The sequence below is a fragment of the Mobula hypostoma genome, chromosome 6 (genome assembly GCF_963921235.1).
Source record: "Mobula hypostoma chromosome 6, sMobHyp1.1, whole genome shotgun sequence".
Lineage (NCBI taxonomy): Eukaryota > Metazoa > Chordata > Chondrichthyes > Myliobatiformes > Myliobatidae > Mobula > Mobula hypostoma.
Window position 1 is genome coordinate 147,035,028 of NC_086102.1, and position 23,622 is coordinate 147,058,649.

The 23,622-nt window shown below is 37.1% G+C and overlaps 1 protein-coding gene across 6 annotated transcripts in view; it reads left to right on the top strand.

The window, feature by feature from the left end:
• The window catches only part of LOC134348485 (serine/threonine-protein phosphatase 6 regulatory ankyrin repeat subunit B-like), a 164,113-nt gene that overhangs the window by 81,647 nt on the left and 58,844 nt on the right, over window positions 1-23,622 (top strand). For 4 of the 6 annotated variants that reach the window (XM_063051940.1, XM_063051945.1, XM_063051946.1 and 1 more), the window contains exons 10-16: window positions 2,177-2,291; window positions 5,651-5,733; window positions 6,443-6,560; window positions 7,380-7,448; window positions 7,749-7,889; window positions 8,457-8,543; window positions 20,295-20,406. In XM_063051940.1, coding sequence (XP_062908010.1) covers window positions 2,177-2,291; window positions 5,651-5,733; window positions 6,443-6,560; window positions 7,380-7,448; window positions 7,749-7,889; window positions 8,457-8,543; window positions 20,295-20,406 — 725 coding nt within the window. The remainder of the gene's footprint in view (window positions 1-2,176; window positions 2,292-5,650; window positions 5,734-6,442; window positions 6,561-7,379; window positions 7,449-7,748; window positions 7,890-8,456; window positions 8,544-20,294; window positions 20,407-23,622) is intronic. The other 2 variants (XM_063051942.1, XM_063051943.1) reach the window with 1 other exon arrangement.

The following is a 23,622-nucleotide window of genomic DNA, read 5'->3' on the forward strand; positions in this document are numbered from 1 at the left end:
TATAATGCAACAAAAAGATTTGAAAAGAAAGAGAATTAGGACAGGTTTAGTCAGGAGGTGACACTGATGGATCTGTAAAAACTAGGTATGTTTGTGCTTAACACAGGTCAATGATGTATGTAGAAGCTTACCACTACCTGGATGCACAGTTCATTATGATATTAATTTCAGCATGCTGATAATGCATCAAACAATTTATGAGGAAATGAGCATTACTTTCTCTTAAATAAATCCTTAATTTGCCATTCAAATTTTGTTTATAGCTTGGAAGATAACATAACATTGGTTAATATGACAAAAAACTGCTAAAACTCATTTCAAAATAGTGTAAATTGCAAGATTAATTATGGTAATCATATGCCAAACTAAGACTAAAACTTGCATTTCTGTGATTTAACTGAAACATAAAAGAACACTTCACCAACCCGTCATCTATCAACATTCCATCAATACAATGGTAAACGGTTGATTTACTAATTCAATACAACAGTAAACAGCCTAAGGAATCTAAATTATTGGATGCTTATTTTCTTTATGAATTGATCTATTTTAAAGTACATCCTAGATTGTGGATTTCTACTAGAGTAATTTTCAATTAAATGTAATCTGTAAAACAGAACTTTGTACGCATAAATTTCTGAAAATATTCATAATTATTAAATTACAACTTTATACTTTTTGATTTAAAATGTTGATCATTTATGGTGTACTGTGGCTGCACCATGGCCTGCATGTTAGAATTCTGACAGGGTCTCTTCGACATCACCACTGAAACTCCTTATCTGTAACATTAAGAGGAATGCCAGCAAATATGAATGGCATCTTTTAAAATTATTGATTAAATCCAAAATCTTGGAAAGGTTTATGAATTATAGTTATTGTGATGACTCTTTTAAGATTCCTATTGAATGGAATGATTAGAATTTTGGATGCTATTTACAGTTTTATTACTTTTTTTCTTCCTTTAGTTTACTGTTTTAAAAAAATGCAAAAGAACAATGAATTTGGAGGAATTTTGCATCAGAAGTTTTACCTTTTGGATTTGTTTTACTCTATAGCAGGTTTTAAGTCAAGTGCCATGCTATGCCACCAATTGTTCTTTTTAGCGGTCTGCTCAGTAACAAAAATAAGTTCATCATTAAGTTAGCGTAAAGATTGCAACATAAAATGCAATTTGATTTTTTTTTTTATCATGTATGGTGCACCAAAGTTGCTGAGTTGAGTTAAAATCACATTTGTTTGGTAATAGAAAAAAACCTGATTATTTGTTGCCCAGAGCATCTTTAGAATAATGAGACTAGAGGTTTGAAAGTAAATCAAGTTTTAATTTATTTAATTACTCTGTCATAGAAATATTCATGAAATTGACACTAGAATTAAGAAATGTTAAATATAAAAAAACCTGCAGACTTTGAAAATGAGAAATAAAAACAGAAAATTCTGAAAAACTCAACAGACTAAAGAGAGTCAGACGCAAGATACTGACTTTCTCTTTTTGTAAATGCCATTTTTTTCTTGCTGAGTTTATCCAGTACACTCCCTTTTAAATTAAGGAAGGCTTTTAGAGAAAGGAGAAAAGATAGGCTAGGTAGCTAAAACAATTGAGGAAAGAAGCTTAAAAAAATCGCCAAGGATTGAAAGACAGTTTGTATATGCAGATTATGCTGATCGATTTTTATGATGAAGAAAAAAGTTATTGGCCTGATTTTTGTTTCTCTTTTTTTTTGAGATCTGGGTTACACTAGCGAGACCAGCATTTATTGACATTGTGGAGGCAAATGATGTAATGTAAGAATGAAGGAAAATTCCTTTGTTTTTAAAAAAGGAAGAATTTGCAAATGAGAATGGAGTTTGTCTTTAGTTGATGCAAAGGAGGAATACACAGTAGAGTTTGGTATTCCAGGGCTAAAGGAGCCAATACTGTACACTGTATGAATCCTAACTGATCTAGAATTTGAAGTCCAATGAGGATTATTGATGTTGGAGAAAATTGTGCCTAGAAGTGTTAAAGTTGCAGGTGAGTTGGGAAATGTAAACAATTAATCAACAGGACACAGAAAATTTCAAACATGTTTCATCTGCCTCAAGATAGAGTATCAAAACATTTGCTGCTAGGTTTTCTATTTAATCTGTTAATAAACTGTCTTTATTAAAGCACTGTAACATATTCTTGAAGGTAGCGAAATAGACTGCATTGACAAAGATGGCAATACACCGTTGCATGTGGCAGCCAGATATGGACACGAACTTCTTATTAATACCTTGATAACCAGTGGAGCTGAAATGACCAAGTAAGTTTCTGAAGGAGCATTTTGTTTTGCATGAGTCTGATAGTATTTCACTTTCAATTTTTCATTGCTAAACTTTATTGTTCCTTTAGTTTTTGTAAGCCTGATGTTTCAGTTTTCACAACATTACCAAATATTCCATATTCACTTGACACACAAAATTTAACTAATGTTGTATTTCACTGTTCAGTGCCTTGAAGATCTATTCAGCTCTCATACTTATTTTTACATTTTACTGTCTCATACTAAATTTTAAATATGTTGAAATTGGATTTTTGTGCTTATCTACAAAACATTATGCATCATGTCAATTCAGAGGAAAAATTCCAAAGCCTGTCAACAATTTACTAAAAATCAAAACCCAAAATTATGAGGCTGAAAAAGTATAAATCCCCTTTGGAATTAGTATGCTAATTTTCCTCAGGTGCAATATTTTACCTTACCATCTCACCTAATTTGTTGATGTAGAAAATTGAAAATCTGTTTTCAATGAGTTCGTAAGAATAAATACCCCTCTCTCTGTAAGGTCCAACGCTATGGTAGATTTTCAATAGACCAAACCAAAATAAAGAAAAAAGAGCATTCAAGTCAAGTCAGGGAAATGATCATCGAGAAGCACAAATCTGTGGAAGGGTACGAGACGATCTCAAAGCCTTTAAACATATCTCAGAGCTCAGTGTAATCCATCATGAAAAAGTTGATAAAAAATGAAACGACAGCCACACTGCCAAGGTCAGGCCACCCCTCTAAACTTAGTTGCCACTTGTAAGAGAGACTACTGTGCTGCATCCAGTCACTCGGGTGAGTGAGTTGCAGAAGATAGTGGCTACAACTAGAGATGAATTTCATGGCTCCATAATCTATAAGGTCTTATACAATAAGGATATTTATGGAAGAGTGGCAAGGAAGAAGTCCTGGCTTAAAAAAAAAACATGTCCTTACCTGTAAAGACTTTGACGAGTGTCACAGAGAAGATGCTGTAAAGATGTGGAAGAATGTCTTTGATTGGATGAGACTAAAATGGAACTTTTTGGCCTCAACACTAAGCGTGACATAAATCTAATACTGCACATCAGCCAGGTAATACCATCCCCACTATAAAGTAAGGTGGAGGTAGCATCATGCTGTGGGGATGCTTTTCAGCAGCAGGGACTGGACATCTGGTCAGGATTGATAGGAAGATGTATGCTGATAAATACAAAGAGATCCTGGATAAAAACCTGCTGGCCTCGGCCAAAAAGTTTAAACTGGGTAGGAAGTTTGTCTTCCAGCAAGACAATGACCCAAAACACACTGCCGGAGCAACCATGGAATGGCTTCAGGTTAAAAAAAGTGGATGCCCTTGAGTGGCCCAGTCAGAGTCCTGAACTTAACCCAATCGAACATCTCTGGCAAGATCTCAAGATTGCTGTGCACATTGCTCCCCAACTAATCTAACATTGCTTGAGCAATATTGCAAGGAGGAGTGGCCGAATCTTGCTCCATCATGTTCTGCAAAGCTAATAGAGACTTATCCATAAAGACTAGTGGCTGTAATAGCTGGTTCAACTAAGTACTCAGCAAAGTGGGACGACTACTTTTGAACTACTGACTCTTCAGCTTTTGAACAAAACAACACTCACAACACGATGGAGGAACTCAGCAGGACGGGCAGCAACCGTGGAAACGATGAGTCGATGTTTCGGGCTGGAACCCTTCGTCAGGACTGAAGAGGGAAGGGGCAGAGGCCCTATAAAGAAGGTGGGGGGAGGGTGGGAAGGAGAAGGCTGGTAGGTGCCAGGTGAAAAACCAGTAAGGGGAAAGATAAAGGGGGTGGGGGCGGGGAGGTAGGGAGGTGATAGGCAGGAAAGGTGAAGAAGGAATAGGGGAAAGCACAATGGGCAGTAGAAGGAGGCGGAACCATGAGGGAGGTGATAGGCAGCTGGGGGAGGGGGCAGAGAGAAACTGGGATGGGGAGGGAATTACCGGAAGTTGGAGGATTCAGTGTTCATACCAAGGGGCTGGACACTACCCAGATGATATATGAGGTGTTGCTCCTCCAACCTGAGTTTAGCCTCATCATGGCAGTAGAGGAGGCCGTGTATGGACATATCTGAATGGGAATGTGAAGCGGAGTTGAAGTGGGTGGCAATCGGGAGATCCTGTCTGTTGTGGCGGATGGAGTGGAGGTGCTTGACAAAGCGATCCACCAATCTGCGTCGGGTTTCACCGATGCAGAGGAGGCCACACCGGATGCGATAGATGACCCCAACAGACTCACAAGTGAAGTGTTGCCTCACCTGGAAGGACTGTTTGGGGCCCTGAATGGTGGCAAGAGAGGAGGTGTAGGGACAGGTGCAGCACTTACACTTACAAGGGATAAGTGGCGGGTGGGAGATCCGTAGGGAGGGACGTGTGGACCAGGGAGTCGTGGAGGGACTGATCCCTGTGGAAAGCGGAGAGGGGTGGAGAGGGAAAGATGTGCTTAGTAGTGTGGTCCTGCTGAAGGTGGCGGAAGTTGCAGAGGATAATGTGCTGAATCTGGAGGCTGGTGGGGTGGTAGGTTTTTGAATTTTTCATGCTTTACAATTTTCCCTGTTTTTTGAGCTCTATAGTGAAAAAGGAGCATGTGAGTCACAAATAAAAATTCCCTTTTAAATTGATCAAGATCCCTGGGGTTGTAATACTCATTTATGTGAACAAAGGCTTAGGGGTTGAATACTTTTACAAGGCGCTGTAGATTGATCAATCCACCAAAAGTGAGTTCACTTTTACAATAAAATGCGTTACTGTGGTTAGCTGCTGAAAGGGACTTGTGTGCCATTTGCCATGGAATGATTAATTTTAATTTGCTTCCCTTACCATCACTACCTCCCAGCTAATCCTTTTCTATTCCTGGCTCTTTCTGATGAAAGGTAATTGACTTAAAACGTTAACTCTGTTTGTCTTTCTATAAATGTTGCATGTTTTGCTGAGCATTTCTTACATTTTTTTATACTTCCGATTTCTTTCATTCGCTGTGTTTTGCTTTTGAAATTAAGATGAAGTGTTTATTTAGTACTCCTTCCATTGTAGCAAGATGACTGAGTAGTGGGTGGCTGTTTAATAATTTTGCCATGCACAATATTGGTGTGATTTTAGTGAATTTAGAACATACTTGTATGGTTTCCATTATGAATGAATATGCAAAACTATAATATTTTTTATCTACATAATTTTGTAGTTAATTTTTTGCTCCTTTAGAAGCTGTTATTGCCCAATTATAGAGATATCTCTGAATATTGTATTATTTTCTTATGAAAATCACAACAATTTGAATAGTAATACAAGATGTCTGTGCTGAAAACTTGTCATAATAATGTATAAATGTGATTCTTTCTTAGACGTGGCATCCATGGTATGTTTCCTTTGCACTTGGCTGCATTAAATGCACATGCAGACTGCTGCAGGAAGTTATTGTCATCAGGCAAGTATATTAAAAACAGAATTGAATCACTAATTCTATGAACACTTGGCCATCTGACCAATTGTTCAATAACTTCCTGTGCTCTTCTGTTCTCTAATACTTATTACAATTGCAATTTAGGACAGCACAGGGTTTTCCTGAGTGACTGTACTTCAGTAGCTGCAGTATCCTGAATTGTTTGAGAAATCAATGGCTTGACTTATTTTTCTTGGCACGATTTGAGACAATGCCGAATATAGGTTGTTCACACTTGAGAGTTTCTACGCAATTTTTTAAAATAAGTTTTGGATGAGCAACTCTGTTAACTTAACCCTTTAATTTTTGAAATCCTATAATAATTAATTTGCTAATCATGAGCAATCTTGCCGATTTTTCATCCAATTGTAATTCAACAGACATGAAATATAACCCAAAATCTTGCATAAAACATTTTTGACCTCGTTTCCCCAAGACTGAAAATGTAATGATGATGTATCCTTGCTATAAAAATGTTTGTATACTCCACTAATAAAGCTGGAATTCAACAGAAGCTAATCGTACTAACCAAAATTACAGTTTTACTGAGCTATTTCTTATAGTAATCCACTATTTTTAAAGGACTTATTAGCCATTTGAACAGTTTCTAAGGGAATCACTTCTTTGGCAGTTCGTGAAATTATTCATGTGCTAACTGATTTCTGTCTTTATAATATTTCTTGCGGTCTATTAGGACAAAAATATAGCATAGTGTCATCATTTAGTAATGAGCACGTGCTGTCTGCAGGCTTTGAAGTAAACACCCCTGATAATTTTGGAAGGACTTGTCTTCATGCTGCTGCTGCAGGAGGGTGAGTCCATTTGTGAGCAAGTATTAGTTCTTCAAATTTATTCATTTGAAATCTGATTTGTCGTGTCAGGCTGTTTTGATCTGTGCAAAGTGACAGCATTCATCACTGGCTCCAAAGATCTAGTAATTCTTTTGGTGTGGACTTCACGATAGTTGCTGGAGCATTCAGTTTTCAGGGCTTCCTGGAATCTACAATCTTTGGGCATGCTGAGCAGCCACTCGTATTAAAGAATTCTCAGAGCCCTACAAAGGGAAAAGTAGAATTAGTTTATATTACAAACATTTTATGGAACTTTCATGTATGATAAAAGTTTTCTGATATATAAACGCATAATTTTTTTTAAGAAGATCCATTGTAACTTGAAATGTGTTTTTGGATGGGGTCACAATTTACAGGCTTAAATACTTGAAGTCCGGAAAGATGCTCAAGCAGTAATTCTAGTTCATTGTGGCATAAATTTCCTTTGGATATCATGAAACCAAGCAATAACATTTTCAGTATATTTTGCAATATGATTTGATTCTCTATTTCCATATCCTTTGTTAATTCAGTGGTTTGTAGTGAAGAACGTTACAGTCAATGCAGCCAGTGGAGGACTGCTAATCACTGATAGTAATTTTTGGTTTTTCAATTCAACAATGCACTAGTGAAAATTGCAATGTTGCAGCTAGTTTCAGCATCACTACAGTGGCAAAGTTCGTGGTTATATTTTTCGTAATGAATTTCTGAGATTTGATAAATTGCTTGATTTCTTTGAGAAACTTTTGCAATTAGTCATACACTGTTGCATTTTAACATGCAATATGTTTCTTCACACAGCAATGTTGATTGTATAAAACTGTTACTGAGTAGTGGAGCGGACTTCAGCTGCAAGGACAAATGTGGGAGGTGTGTGGCCTAATTTTATAGAATGAATCTAATTGGTTGCACACAGCAGAGTTACTATGCTTTATGACAATAATTTAAACATGCCTGTTTTCTTATTAGTTTAGTACTTATTGTGATAAATTTGATTATTGGTAGTACTTGGTAAGAATTTAAGTTTGAATTTAGAATCAAATATTTGCATTTTTTACTAAATTATATTAAAGTAAGTTTCAGTATTGCAAGAAACTAATATACTTTTCTGATAGAAATTGTGATAGAATTTGATGTTTTACATGTTTTCAATTTTATGTTATTTTACAGGACTCCACTGCACTATGCAGCTGCAAATTGTAATTACCAGTCTATCATGACTTTAGTATCCAGGGGCGCTAATATTAATGAAACAGACGAACGAGGTTGCACTGCTTTGCACTATGCGGCATCATCTGATAAGGACAGAAAGTAAGGGCATTTATTTTTGTGTGGTATGGAGATGTGAGCTACAGCAATGGTCTGCATCTATAACACTAATTATATCTTGTTAAATACACAGTAATCTGCTATACAGGTCAACCTTCACTAATCCGGCACCACTGGGACCTGAGGCGTGCCGGATTAGTGAAAATGCCGAATTACAGAAGGATTATATCAGTGCAGGATTATCGAAGGAACCGGATTACAGGTAGTTGGATTAGTGAAGGTCGATCTGTATTTGATTTTTCATTCATTTTGGGGCGAGAAATGTCCTTGTGGAATACATGATACATACTGTAGTTTCAAATATCTATAATCCATAACATTAGTTGGAAATTAAAAATTGATATCAGATATTTTGTCACACTGATTTGGTTGGTTTGTGTAAATGAATAATTGTGGCAGTAGTGGAAGAGATAGCAATTTGAATTTATATTAAATCCTTTCAAACATTTTCTCCACTGATGGAAAAGAGACCAATTATTGTTTTTATTTTGAAGTTGTTCACAAATTAAATGCCCTAAATCTCCTGAATCTTTTGATTCTTTCACCAAGAAAAAGAAGTATCTTAGAAAATTCGGATGAAAATGCTGAAGAACTTGATGATGAGATCAATGAGACAAAAGAGAAAGAGGCCTCATTGTAAGTTGAAAATTTTCAAAAATAATGGTTAAGATAAAATCTCCATGGTGCTGGTTGTATAATACCCAATGATATGAACATTGAATTTTACAGTTTTAAGGTAATCTGCTGTGCTTCTTTCTCCTTCTAATTCACCCAGGTTCTTTCACATCCCTGACCTGGTTCCATCTGCCTATCACTCACACACTTAATTGGCTGGGTCTCCTTAAACCCTCCATCAACTGTCCATCCTTCCTCATCTGGTTCTCAATATGATTTTCCTTCACAGATTCCAGTATCTGCAACCTCTTATGTTTCCACTTACCACTTATCCAACTTCTGTCTCTGTTTGCACCCTGCATTTTTTTTTCTCTTGTCTGTCTTCACCCATGAATCACTGTCTCACAATTTCACAACTCTGTCTCCCATCAGGCTTCATCTGCCCTTTGTATAATTGTTCACCCATTTCTACTAATTGCTTGCCAGCCTCTGCCTCATCCCTCCATCTCGCCTTCTGAATTTCCCATCAGAACGTGGTAGTTCAGTCTTAGTTCAACTCACCTGATCTGGAACACCCTGCAGTCAAGGGTCATCCATTTTATCTGCTGAGAGAGTTTTCTGCTATCATCCTGGTAGCAGTGTACATTATACCCCTGACCGATGTAAAGCAGACACTGGAGTTGCTGAGCACTGTAATCAGCAGTCGTGAATCAGTGTACTTCTCTATATTGTGGAAGATTTCAACTAGGCCAGCTTGAAAAAATCTCTGACCAACTGGCACCAAAGTATCACCTGTCGAACTAGAGGAGCCAACAAACTTGACCAATGTTACATCACCATCAAGAACATTTGCTGTGCCATCCTATGCCTGCACTTTGATAAGTCCATTCACCTAGCTGTGCCTCTACTTCTGGCATAGAGACAGAGACTGAGGACTGCAGCATCAGTGGTGAGCACCACTAAGGTATGGCCAAGGGAGATGGAGGAGCGCTTACAGGATTGCTTTGTATTGGTGGACTGGACAATATTCAGAAATTCATCTTCAAATCAGAATGAATACACCACAGTTGTCACCAACTGCATCAAGATCTATGTGAATGAGTGTGTGCCTTCTAGAACATACCAGACATACCCAAACCAAAAGCTGTGGGTGAACCAGGAGATTCATAGTCTGCTGAGGGCTAGATCTGTGGCATCCAAGATCAGTGATGCAGAACTTGTACAAGAAGTCCAGGTATGACCTATTTAAAGAGCAACATCTAAGAAGGTCTTTTCTGGGCCCAACATGTTGATGCAATTACAAAGAAGGCAACACAGCAGCTATATTTCACGAAAAGTTTGAGGCGATTTGGTATGTCACCAAAAACTCCAGCAAATTTCTACAGATGTATTGTGGAGAGTGTTCTAACTCGTTGTACACCATTTGGTATGGTTACTGCACAGGATCGGAAAAAGAGAGTTACAAACTCAACCAGCTCCATCATGCTTCCTAGCTTTGAGGACATTTCCAAAGGGCAATGCCTCAAAAAGGTGACATCCATCATTAAGGGCCCCATCACCCAAGACATGCCCTCTTCTCATTGCTATCATCAAGGAGGAAGTACAATAGTCCGAAGACACACACTGAACATTTTAGGAACAGCTTCTTCCCCACTGCCATCAGATTTCTGAATGGAGAATGAACCCATGTGCACTTTTTTTTTGTTCTCTCTTTACACTACTTATTTAATTTTCATTTGTAATTTATAGTTTTATTATGTATTGCATTGTACTGCTGCAGCAAAACAGCACGTGTCATGGTATATGCCAGGGTTATAAACCTGATTCTGAATCTGATATTTCCACAATTCACTATCACTTCTGATGCAGAGTCTTGGCCTGAAACTTCAACCATGCCTCTGCCTCCATAGATGCTGCCTGACCCTCAGAGTTCTTGCAGAAGATTGTTCTTTGTTTGCTCCATATTACAGCATCTGTACTCTCTTGTGTTCCCAGTTACATTAATTGACGTAGATTACTTAATGTGCTCTGTTTAATGGTGATGCATTCTGTCATTTGTTAATTTTCTAAGGTAAATGCATTGCTAAATTGATTGCATTTATTAAAACTTCATTTGTCTTTTTCTAGAAATTTATCTTAAAATTTTTTTTGGAAATTATTTTGTGCATATATGCTTGCAATTATACAGATGCTATTATATGTTGAGATAGGACCCAAGAACTTAGCTTCCTAATCACGGCTGAAGAATAGGTTTTGAAGAAAACTGAGGAAGAGAAAAATTGCTAAGTTTAAAAGCCCAAGGATGAGTTCCTTCCTTTTAATGAAGAGGGTATATATTGGCAGAGTGAAGAGGAAGGTGAGAAGGTACACATGCTTACGCACAGTTAAAAGATCAGTATTTGAGGGAGAGAGATGGGGAGGAATCTTTCAAGGTAGCTTTGTACAAGAGCAGTTAAAATTGCTATGAGAATTGCGGACCATGCCTTTGAAAAAGGGGAAGGATACAGAATGGAAGAGCACATCTTCCACATACATAGAAACAATTTTTGTACATTGCCATTTATAATGCACAGAAGATTATGATTTTTCTGGATACTTATCCTGACACTTAGTAGTTAAACATTGGTTTGGGCATTAAAGTGGTAGATTTATTTCAGCCAAAATTATTTTGTCAAAGTTTGCTAATCATGAGCATCTCTAAATTGGTCCCTTGCAAATAACAAAGGAAGAATTTGTAGGGTGTCCTCAATGAACAACAATGATAGGGACCAGAAAGTTGCGACGAATAGCGAAAAGACTTGGAGGAGGATACTTTCATCAATTTGACTTGACATAAATTCAAGAGATGGGGGTTAGGGACTGGAGCGCATGCGCGTACACACACACACACACACACACGGATAGATGTGGTTGTATCCAGGTAAATTGTTTTCTTGCTGCTCTGTTCTCAATATTTTAGTTTAAAGCTATAGAATTCCTAATGCTCCAGGCTACCTTTGCTGAGAGGTCACAATGATCACCACTTCCATGCGCGATGTCAGTTGCTTTCTTAATATGATCAAATATTTACAGAAGGTTTATAATTGTGAAGAAGTTTTTCAATTGAGAATATTCTTCCTTGCCACACTTCCTCATGATCTGTTTGACTGTTCCTCTCTGCCACATCTTAGTTTGTGACAGACAAGCATGTGATTCCAACATAAACATTGTTGCTTTCAACTTCATTGAAACCTACTTCCCTTTCTGGTTGTGCAATATCTTCAGGAATTATTGCTAAATGAGAATTGACTTTTTGAAAACTAGTAAAAAGAACAAACACAGTATCAGTATAAATATTTTGTCGCAGCCATTTATTAACTGATGAGAGACTTCATTCTAAGAATAACCAATCACTATGTAACAACATCATAAATGTTGAACTATTTCCAAAACTCTTTGTAGATGTTCTGCCTACATTTATGACTATAATTAACTCAGAGTTGCCCTTCTCAAGTCATGTGCTTTGAGTGTGGTAAAAACATCCTGGTCCATAGGCTGCAAAAGAGATTTTGTCCATGCTAGCATAAAACAACTTTCATTTCAGGATCGCAAACACGATGAAGGGTCTCGGCCCAAAACGTCGACTGTACCTCTTCCTAGAGATGCTTCCTGGCCTGCTGCGTTCACCAGCAACTTTGATGTGTGTTGCTTTCATTTCAGGATACAAGGTTTTAAAATCAACATCATGAATGTTTTCTAATCTGAGAAGAATCTTTAATATTTTGTCGTGATAGCAGTTTCTTATTTCAGCACTCGTGAAAAATTAGCCTAATTAACTAAGCTTTCTAATGGGATTTTCGAATGACAGATGATGTAATTTAAAGCTGCTTTTAAGTGCCTAAATAGTCTCTTAGACACACAAGATGCGGCTTCAGATTTTTATCATCATTAGCTTAGCTTATTCTATGAGGAGCATTTTTCTATCTCATGGAAATACAATGGATTTCAGTTCATTGGGGCACCTTGGGACTTGTATACTTTGGCTCAATTAAGTGGCTGCTCAAATTTTCTGAAATTTCATGGAAATAGTTAAAAAGGTATAAAATAGACAAACTGACGTTTAACAGAACAACAAATCATGTATTTAAATGAAATGCAGAAGAAGTTAGAATACTACTAATACTACTATAGTACTATAAAACTGTATTCGTTCCTAATAGTTATTGACGGAAGAATTCATCCAGTATATGTGTATGTGTTCTTTTGATGGACTGTAAGTGAACAAATGAGTGCAGACACCTAGTGGAGATAATGGACTGCCTTCGCACAATGATTTTGACAATTGCATCCTCCAAATCTTTATTTTCATTGTTAAATTCAAGACGATTGTTGATAGCTTCAAATTCTTTGTAGTTTCTAACTTGTTGAAGTTGTGAAATCATTTTATTTCCACTCCCAGCCATTTCTGGGATCTCCAAGCTCAATGCTTAAAACCACAGTGATATAAACAGTTCTGAATTGTGTTTATTTCTCACCAACTATCAGAGTCAACAAATCGATGCTTTTTGAACGCAAGCACATGTAACTGAAGCTATTTTAAAAACTTTTCACTCTGAGCATGATGTAGTGTCAAACGGCCACACAAATGCACGTGACTGACACTAGTTAGAAACTGTTCAGCTACAGTCTCCTGTCCCAATTAAGCGCTGTAGTGCCTCAAATAAATGAAGGGAATTCTGGCTATTTTCCTGATAGTTTTTGTTCTTTAAGAGTTGTCTCAAAAAATATTAACCAATGGCCCAATTCAGCAGAATCCACTGTATAAGTAGCAGAGGGGATATGTTTGTAATACAAGTCTGTTACATTGGCATTTTCTATGGCATTCTTAAGATGATTGGAAATGTCTGGCCAGCATCCTCTTCAGTGCTGGTCAATATTGCCCATAATTGTCATATTCACTAATGAATATCATTTCCTGATTTCGTAGATCCAACCACCAGCGGCGTCAAAGTCTCTCTCTTCCCTTGCCTCTTCTTCTGACTATTCTCATATCTGCATGTGGACTTGAGGCTTTCTGCTGAATAGTGGCTAAGCTGAGCAATGTATTTTGCTTGTTGAGATCATTGTTCTACACTGGAAACACATGTTCCATTTTATCCATAATCACACTTTGTCTTGTTATTTTCACTTCAGAATGTTTTAACCTGTAACCTTAGCATTATCTTATATCTTTTCAACTTTATTAAGGGGCTGTTATTTGTCAGGGGCATGTTCAGTGTCAGTGCCCACTTGTGTCTGCTGACTGGTTATCACCCTACTGGTGACTTGCAATTTCCATATTAATATCCAGTGAACAATTCAGACAGTATTGAGTTTATCTGCTTTTCCTTTTCCGCTATTACCACTTGACTTATGCTTACCAGCCATTGTTGCAATTCATCAATATCACTTGTATGTTGTGATTAAAAATATACAATAAACAAAGGTTATAAGGATACCTATAGTCAATACAGAGAGAACAGACTGAGAAAGCATTACTGCAAAGGATTCGGGGACATGTTAAGTCACTGAACGATAGAGGGATGTTCAATTATTGGAGGGTGGCAGCAGATTTTCCTGATTTGGCAATAATGCTTAATCTGCAGCAACACAAGTATGCAATAATGTATACTGAAAGTATCCTCAATTTCAAGTGTAAAACAGCATATAACCCTGCACGTGACCATTACCTGACAACAGCTGTCATTGTTTTTTAAATTAAGCAGAAATAGATGAAGAATCATTGAATAATTTTCTACTTGTATACGTACTAGATGGTATATTGACCCATTTGCTATTATCAGTAGATAATATAAATCATTGGAATTTGGGATAATTTACCGTAGGATTTGAACAAGTGAACTAGTTAGGATCTTTCCCAGGTATCCTGGATTGCAGCACAGCATTATTGTGTGTTCTATTGGATGATATTGTGTGTGTTAGTGATATAAGTTCAAGAGGATTGACTTAGAAAGCTTCTATAGTAGGTCCAGATACTTAATTTTGTTTGATTTATGAGTGGCTAAATCCATTGATCTAGAAATTTGATCCTATAATGTTTTCAGCATTGGTTGAAAATGGATCCTTTTTTCCTAGAGTGGAGTATAGTACCCATTATCCCTATTTTATCAGAGCAATTTGCATTTGTACCAGTTGCATCTTTCCTGTGTTAGATTCATATTGAGTGATTTTAATCCTTGTAAAAAAGAATGCAATTTTCCAGTCTCCCCAGATAAAGTCAATCATTGCTGTTCCAAAGCTACTGCTGTTGGTCATTTGTGGACCAATTATTTTTATTAACACTATGTGCTTCATGGCTGAGAGATTTGGAACTTCTACAGTTTGCTGCACAGGATTCTTGAGGCAGACTACTGCATCATTGCTGCTCCTAGATAAGACTGTTGTACTTAACCTTCTAGCCATAGGACCGTTGCAGGTGGCTACATCTGTCTTACACTATGTATTCCAGTTTATTCCTTATTGCAGCATTATTGAGGTACATAATATTTCAGGAGAAATTACATCAGTTTTTCCTTCATTTCAAAATATGAGATAAAGGGTATGTAGGAGGAGGCTGAGAGTGCTGACTTCTCATGCTACAATCTGTTAAAATATAGTTGCCCATTCTTGAACCTGTGTTCTACATGAATTGTGCTTTCACTAACCAGTGCCCATGTTTTCTTCAACTATCAGTGGTACTTCGATGCGCTTTATTCCAGGTGGCTTGGCAATGTTATGGCTCCTTCAATCTAAGGTAGTCACTTTGGTCTTTCATTTATCAGCAGGCACACCATCCCAATGGATATACTTTGGAGAAAAAAGCACTATTCCCTCTCAGTTTCAGTATTGTGTTTTCTCTAGCCATTGCAGCCGAATGCCACTATTTTAAAAAAAGTCACAGCAGTGCCAAGAACTTGATTGAAACAACATTTGACTTTGATTAAAAAATAAAATTTCGCTGCTTGCATTATTCACGGGATCCTCTTCAGTATTTGCCAGACAGTTTCCTTCTTACTGCAAAACATGGCAAACAAGCAGCTCAGGGCTTTGGGAAGGAAGGTTGTGAGGTTGGAGGATCCATTCATAACAATAATGCTCACAGACACTGCAAGTTAACGAGCACATTGGCAAGATAGATAGGATATCCCATCTGGACATGCTATCATGGACTGTGTAATGGCTTTTGCAACTCACTTAAAGATACTGTATCTACCATTACAATACAGTGCCATTTTTATGTTCTTGGTTGTAAGCTTGGGAAAAAGCTCAAAGATTGCACGAGTTTTTGCATTTCGTAGCAGCTGACCACTCCAGCACAGATTTCTGAAAGGTATTACTGAAATTACTGAGATTCTCACCGTGCAATAAGCAAGTTTATTTTTCCATTATATAGCTTCTAATAATGAACTTTATCTATTAGATAAGCAAAGTGATGCTTGGGAATGATAAGAATCCATTGAACACATTGAATTCACGTTGAAACAAATAATGCTTTGGTGTTTTCTGTGATGCATTCTTACCATGTTAGGCTCAAAGCGTGATATTTATTTAATTCATTTACAGGCATGGTTACTTCATTTATGACAGTTAGTTCCATCCATTAACCAGCCTTGCAGGTCTAGGTCAGTTTCTTGAATCAATTTTTTTGCCAGGATCAAATCATCGGGTGTCTTAAGTACACGATGAGATATGAAGTAATGGGCTCTCAGTTCTTCATTAGGTTAAATAGCATGCTGAGGCACAATGATAAAAAGGTAATTTATTAAATGGTATATTAATTAGCTCCAACAATTGCATAGGATTATTTTTGTTAAAGGCTATGTGATGTTTCAACATTCCTTCTAATTTATTTTTGCCAGCTGCATGGACAACCTGTTGCTCTGAGCAGGAACTTTTTACATGGCCTGAAAACTGGACAGCACTCTAATAAAATGTGACATAAAACAATAAAAGCTACATGTGTCGGAACATTTCAATTATGGCACAACAGTAATATACTTCTGTCATGTTTTGAATGATTGAACCTAAGAGATGCTCATTAAGCAGACACAGGAAGTAAGAGATGATCCTTGTGCTTGTCAAGAATATGTTTAAAGGTGGTATCGCACTAGATCCACCGTAATGAAGGATTTGTTGACCCTGATTGCTGAATGATTTTTTTTTTAACTAATTGTATCCTATTGGAAGTGAAGTCACTATGGTGACTAATGGGTTATTGATTGATATTTGGATCCCTTTAATCTTTTTTGTAACAATGAAAGAAAGTGCAGTTGAGATGCAAGTCATCATTGAATGAATATTGTCTCTAAATGTTATGCCCAAGTCTGACTTCAAACTATTTTTGTATAGTAATGATATGTGAACTCGTCAAGGTATAATTGTCCCAGTTAAGAGGCCATTCTGAGTTGAAACTCTGATCATTGAAGAGAGAGTTCAAATGTCCTGAATAGTGATTTAAAAAAAATTATGGTGGAAACAGAAGACATTTGTGTGCAGATCTGCTGAAATCCTGATCACACCGCTGTTGCTATGATTGCTGAACCTTTACTGACCCTGGAGGCCCCTTCTGCTAAACAGCTATGTTTTATGAGGATTGTATGGTAGTTCCACAAAGCATCCACCTGCTCCTGCAGAGCAATTGCTTCCTAATGCAGTAGAGGACATACTGCTTGCTCATAAATTATTACATAGTGGCAGGAAGACTTTAATTAGCATAGTCTGTACTCACAGAAGCATAAATTTGCTTTATCAGCCAATGTGCTAACAGAAAAATGTATATAATTGCCAATGTTTTTTCACTTTGAGAGCCTGCTCTTTACTCTCCCCCCCCCCGCCCCACTTTGTCAGTCACATTGCTTCAAGTGCTCATCAAGGAATCTTAAATGTGATCAAGCTTCCGTTTTTCACCTTGAGTTTCTGCCCCTACTATTCCTAGAGGAATGTTTTTTTTTGGTCATTCCCCTTTTTCCTTAAATCATGCTCGCAGAAAACATACTCTCTCCAAGGCCATTTAGACCTTTCTGTTCACCCTAATTAAGTTTCCCATAATTTTGTGAATCAGGAGTAAGGCATAGAACATCACAGCACAGTACAGGCCCTGTGGGCCACAATCTTATGCTGACCTTTTCACCTACACAAAGATCAATTTAATTCTTCTACCCCACTTTACCCTTTAATTATCTGTCATTCATGTGCTTCTCTCTCTTCATTTTATTGTTTGCCAATGAAGAAGCGCTGAGCCTTCTAGGTATCTCCTCATGACCAAATCTTGAGCTCTTGCAACAAGCTCTAGTGCCTTTACATATTTTCTCCAAGGTAGTAAACAGAACGGTATGCAGTATTATGACTGTGACCTGAGCAGTATTAGGCACGGTTCTAAAATGACCTTGCTACAAATATTCTGTATTTTAATGATCTATCTTACTTGTTCCACTACCTTCAGAGATTTTTGCACATGCACTCAACAATCCTTCTTTCTGCTACCATTTATGTTATTTATTTGTGTTCCTTTACATTAGTGTCCTCCCAGATGCATTATTTCCTTGTTCATTTTGAATTTCATGTGTTTCATTTGTGCCAACCAAACTAATACATTGATATCTTCCCTTAGCTCCTATATGTTTATTATCTCAAACCTTTAGTATTTGTCATATGTGCCTTCATTTTGCCATACCCAGCCATGTCAGTTCTTCATGACTTGGCCTAAACGATCACTGCCATCCTGTATTACTCAACGATTCAGATAGCTATTTGCTTTCATGTGGTGGTTTTCAATCTAGTCTTACAAAATTATATCACAGCCTTATTAAATTGGCTTCATACCTGTTGAGAACACCAATGTCCTTGAACAAAAAATCCTACAAAAACAAGCAGATATGGCCCAGTCCATCACAGGTAAAGCCCTCCCAATCATTGACTGCATCTTCATGAGAAGCTGCTGCAGGAAAGCAGCATCCATCATCAGGGACCCCTGTCACCCAGGACTAGCTGTCTTCTTGCTATTGTCATCAGAAAGACGGTATAGGAACCTCAGGACACACACCACAGGTTCAGAAACAATTACTAACCCTCAACCATTAGGCTCTTGAGCCAAAGGGAATGACTTCACTTGCCCTATAATTAAAATGACCCCACAACCAACAGACTCGTATTCAAGGACTTTTCATCCCATATTCTCAATATTTATTGACTTATTATTTTTTTCTTTTTTGTATTTGCACAGTTGGTTGTCTACTGCACTCTGATTGAACACCCAAGTTGGGCGGCCTTTCATCGCTTGTGCAATGATTATTATTCTAATTATTGAGTATGCCTACAAGAAAATAAATCTCAGGGTTATATATGGTGACATGTATGTACTTTGATAATAAATTTACTGTGAACTTTAGTCCTATCTTAGTCCTTTTCTGAAACAATGCCTTCAAAATGCACTTAAAAGCCTTTGGACGTTGTCTCGCTCTCCACTTGCACAATGTTCAGTACCAGCCCCTTCTTGCTGGTCTTGCTACATACTAATCACAACACTTCAATTTAAAAAAAATCAGTGATTTTCATAACCGTTTCTTTACTGCTGCCATCATTATTATAAAGGTAGTCAGGATCCACTAACTTAGGTAGTTTTGCACTTTTGGGAGAGTACCTGTGTATTCAGTCTTCTGTTTGACCACTTGGGGTTAATAGAGCACTTAGGCCTATGCAAAGTTCCTCTTTTTTTAAAATTTCTTGGTGCAATCCAGGTGGCGTTTTGATTTTAAGTATGTCATCCTCCTCAAGATGGTTTTCTTAACAAATATAGCTGCAACCTCTCTCAAAAACAATTTTTGCAGCCTTCTCAAAGGAATGCAAACCTGAGAGATTAGAGGTTTGCTCTGTTGAGCTGGGAAATCAAGCCTGTCTGTCTAATAGACCATGAGGAGGATGGCCTTCTCTTCCTGACAGGTCAGTCTAATAGTTTGAGTGGGGCCCATCCTCCTTCATTATGGCATGAAAGATAAGTGCCAAAGTAGTGGTATTGCACCATGATGTGGCAACCTGCTTGATTAATGGGTACACACACTATGTGCTGTAAGGGAATAGAGGGAGGTAATTAAAGTGACATAAGTTTTGTACCTGCCGGCGAATGTGAAGGGTGGGAAAGTAAAACAGTGGATATTACCATCTGTTGTGGTTGTGGAAAAAGAGAACTAATGAATGAGTGGTCAGAGCTGTAATTCAGAAGAACCTTGCAATTTACAGGTGTTGAGCATGGTCCATCATACTTTCACACAAAATACTTCTGTCTAAACTACTTAGTACTGCTTTATGTGTAGCTTCTGGGGATGACTTCTTTTCTGAAGCACTTGGTCGCAGCCCAGGGTGGCCTCCTTGACCCCGAGTGCAAAGGACGCATGCGTGCATGTCCCTTCTTGCCATGATCTTGTGCTGCTCCATTGCTCGATATAGGGCTGACTGGCCTGTTCTTGTTTTATTACTTAGTTCCTCATTTGCCCCTTTTCTTCTTTTCTGTTTCTGTTTTCTCTCCTTTTTCTTTCTCCTGGTGCAAGGACAGCACAATTTTGTTTTAATTCTTTGATTTTGGAACAATTGAGTTGCAGGGTCTCTGTGTTGTCTAAGTTGACTATGTGTTGGATTCTAAAGGATTCAGTAATATACCCACCATGACTATGTGCTGTATGATGGGGGCAGAGATAGTGATAGAGAAAATAGAAAATGGCAATACAAATTAATTGCTGACTTTTGTCAAATATATTACAGCTGTTTGCAGTATTTGCTTCACAATGATGCCAACCCAACAATTCGAGACAAGCAGGGTTATAATGCCGTACATTATGCTGCTGCATATGGGCATAAGCAATGCCTGGAGCTGGTAAGAAATTTTATTTTTATTTGATGCAGCCTTACATTCATAGAAAAATAACAAATTATATGCAGAAATACAAAATTAATGTACAGTATTCTTAATCTATTATAATGCCACAAAGTTTGCTATTTCTGTAAGTGGCACTCTTGATGTGTGATTTCCTTCATTCAGAACTTTTAATGTATTATACTGTTTCTTTAAATCAAGTTAATTGCCCTACTAATAGCTTCCAAACTAACTTATTATCACATAACTTCAAATGTAACAATAGTAATTCAGATTTAAATATTTGGATTACAAAGAATGAGCCAAAATTGTCTAAAATTAACACAGTAGAACTCTTGTATTTTCCTGTTGAAGCAATGATATCCTATCATTTGAGGCCCCCTTCTTATTCTTACCATTTCACAAGTAAATTAGGGAAAAGGAAGGGGGCTGGATAGAAAGGGAGGATCAAAAGGATACTGGAGTTTGGATGGGAAAAGGTGGAGGAATTTGGTAAGACAATATTGTGGGGTGAGAGGATATTTGGTCAAAACAGAATGGGAAGTTGAAAGGCCTTGCTAATGGTGGAGGGTCAATGTGCAGGACTGATGATGTTTGGGGAAACTGACTTTTAATAAGTTAAACATTTAGCTGAAAAAGGCTGGATGTTGTTAATTATCTAGCAATTGCCAGCATAGAGTATCCTTTAATGTCTGTTGAACCTGGAAGAATTTGAAAAGGGCTTTGTTCACATGTGACATTAAGGGTGGTTTTCACTGTCAGATTCCACCTTGCTTTCCAAGTCTTTGATTTTAACCCCAGTCTTCTGTTCCAACCTGAAAATGACCTTCTCAAGTGCAAAGGTTGATAGACACACAGTGACTAAACCAGAAATTTGACACATTCCATGCATGATGGAACTTGCGTTAGCATTTGACAATTGATGCTAGATCACTTGATAATTAATTTTTTAAAGTGGGGATTGAAAGATATTTGTCAATCAGAAACACTGAATGATATCAAGAATTACAGAATGATATCAATGAAACTTATTGTAAATGGAGATAAGTAAGTTGTGTTGTGTCATGTAATGTGATGATTTTGTTGAATGCTGGAATAGGCTTTTGAGATTAAATGGCGTACTTCTCTACAAATTCCATTTATTCTATGAGATTCTCCTCAATTTTTGAAAACTGTTAATTCAGCTTTTCTTTTAAACAGAATACTGCTCTAGTTGTTCAATTTTTCTTCATGAATGCAATAGTATAATTGTGGTAAATCTACACAGCATTCTTTTCAGGTGAATATTTCTTTGCTTACATGATGGCTCTTGAATTGAAGGTTGTACCCGAGTTGAGACCCTACTCAGGGCTTGGTATGGTTTTAGCATGGCTTCTAATTCCATGATGTGAAGCCCAGTATTTCATCACAGATTTCAGTTTTTTACTTATTCACAACATTTTAATGATTCACATGCACAGAAGCTTCAGTCTTTTTCACCATTGCACAATTTATGAGGTAGTCAACTATATTCAAATCGGATAATGATCACCTTTCCTGTATTTGCCTTTAAGTTTTGTTTAGTCATTGAATCCATGTTTGAATTTTTCTGATTTCTTTTTATATATGCTGAGTTATGGCAAACTTGGATGTTTGATTCTCCGTTCCATTTTATACCACAAAGAATAAACTGTTAAGAATTTGACATAACATTCTTAAAATACATTGCTAACCACATCCAACCAACTAAAAGTACCTGGTTTATAATTTTTTGGTTTTTCCAACATTCTCATTTTATAAATGGCACGGTAATTTTCATGATTTTCTAGTATGATGTAATTGAGTTAACTTTGGTACTAGTTGGGGCATTGTCAAAGTACTTCATACTTTTAAAGCTTGAAATGAAAATAAGTGCTCTCCAGGATTTGTCACTCATTCGTATTACAATTTTTTTGAAAGAAATGTAAATTTGCTTCCTCTAAATTTGGTGTGTTCCTATTTCATGTGCAGAAGTCGTGTGACAGTCAGCTTTTATTAATTATTTTTAACAATACCATTCTGGGAACACTTTTGATTATTTAATTTTCTTTAAATAAGTAGAACACAAACAAATGCAACCAAATAGCAATTACATAGTGTTTAATGTACCTTTCAAAGCTAGAAATAGTATTACTTTTCATGCTAGTGTTGTCTCTTAAGTTATACTACTTCGACATGCATTAATGATGTGGGTTAATAAATGAAAATATTTTTTGGATTGTTGCCACCTTACCTCTATATTGAACACAGAAATCAACAATATAAGACAAACTAAGAAAGTACAAGTACGTGTATGTTTATGTTTAGACTTCAATTAAAAACTCATAGGAAAGGGACTAAATGTGATATTACAAAATGCTATTTCCAGCAGTATCTAAGTAACTGCACTAATCAAAGAGTAGTTTTCCCTTCAAGAGGAAGCTGTTGTATTCAATTGTGCAGCTTGACTGTGCTAGTTAATGAAAGATCTTATTTCAATCTGAAATGCAGGTGTTTCATAGAAAACATAAACCAGAACTCTTCAGTAATCCACTGAAATTTGCATTCCAGATAAACTAAAGGAGAAACCTCAGTACATTATATCGTACTTCTGTTAAAAAGCTTTGGATGATTGTTGCAGATGAATCAGGCAAAACGTAATAATCTGAGAGTTGGACAATTTAGGAGTGAAAACTTTTTTTCCTGCAAGGTCATGGAAACCCGGAAACAAATGATTTGTCTTTGTGTTTCTTTGAAAATTTTTGCAAGTAGTTCGTTAGCCTTTGGAGAAAAGAGATGCCGCAGAACGCAGAACAGTACAGCACAGGTCCTTTGATGTTGTGTTGGTCAAAATAGTTCCACATAGCACTCCATTTTTCTTTCATCCATGTACCTATTTAAGAGTCTCTTAAATGTCTCTAATGTATCTGCCTCTACCACCACTCCTGGCATCATGTTCCATGCACTCATCACTCAAAGAAACCTACCTCTGGTTTCCACCTCCCTCTCCACCCACCGCCTTTACATACTCCAGTCACCTAAAAATTAAGGTCCCTCATTAGCCATTTCTCCCCTGAGGAAAAGGCGCTGGCTGTCCACTCTTATCAATGCCTCTTATCATCTTGTACACCTCTACCAAGTCACCCCTCATCTTCCTCATCCTAGAGAAGAACTCTTAACTTGTTCAACCAATCCTCATAAGATATGCTTGCTAATGCC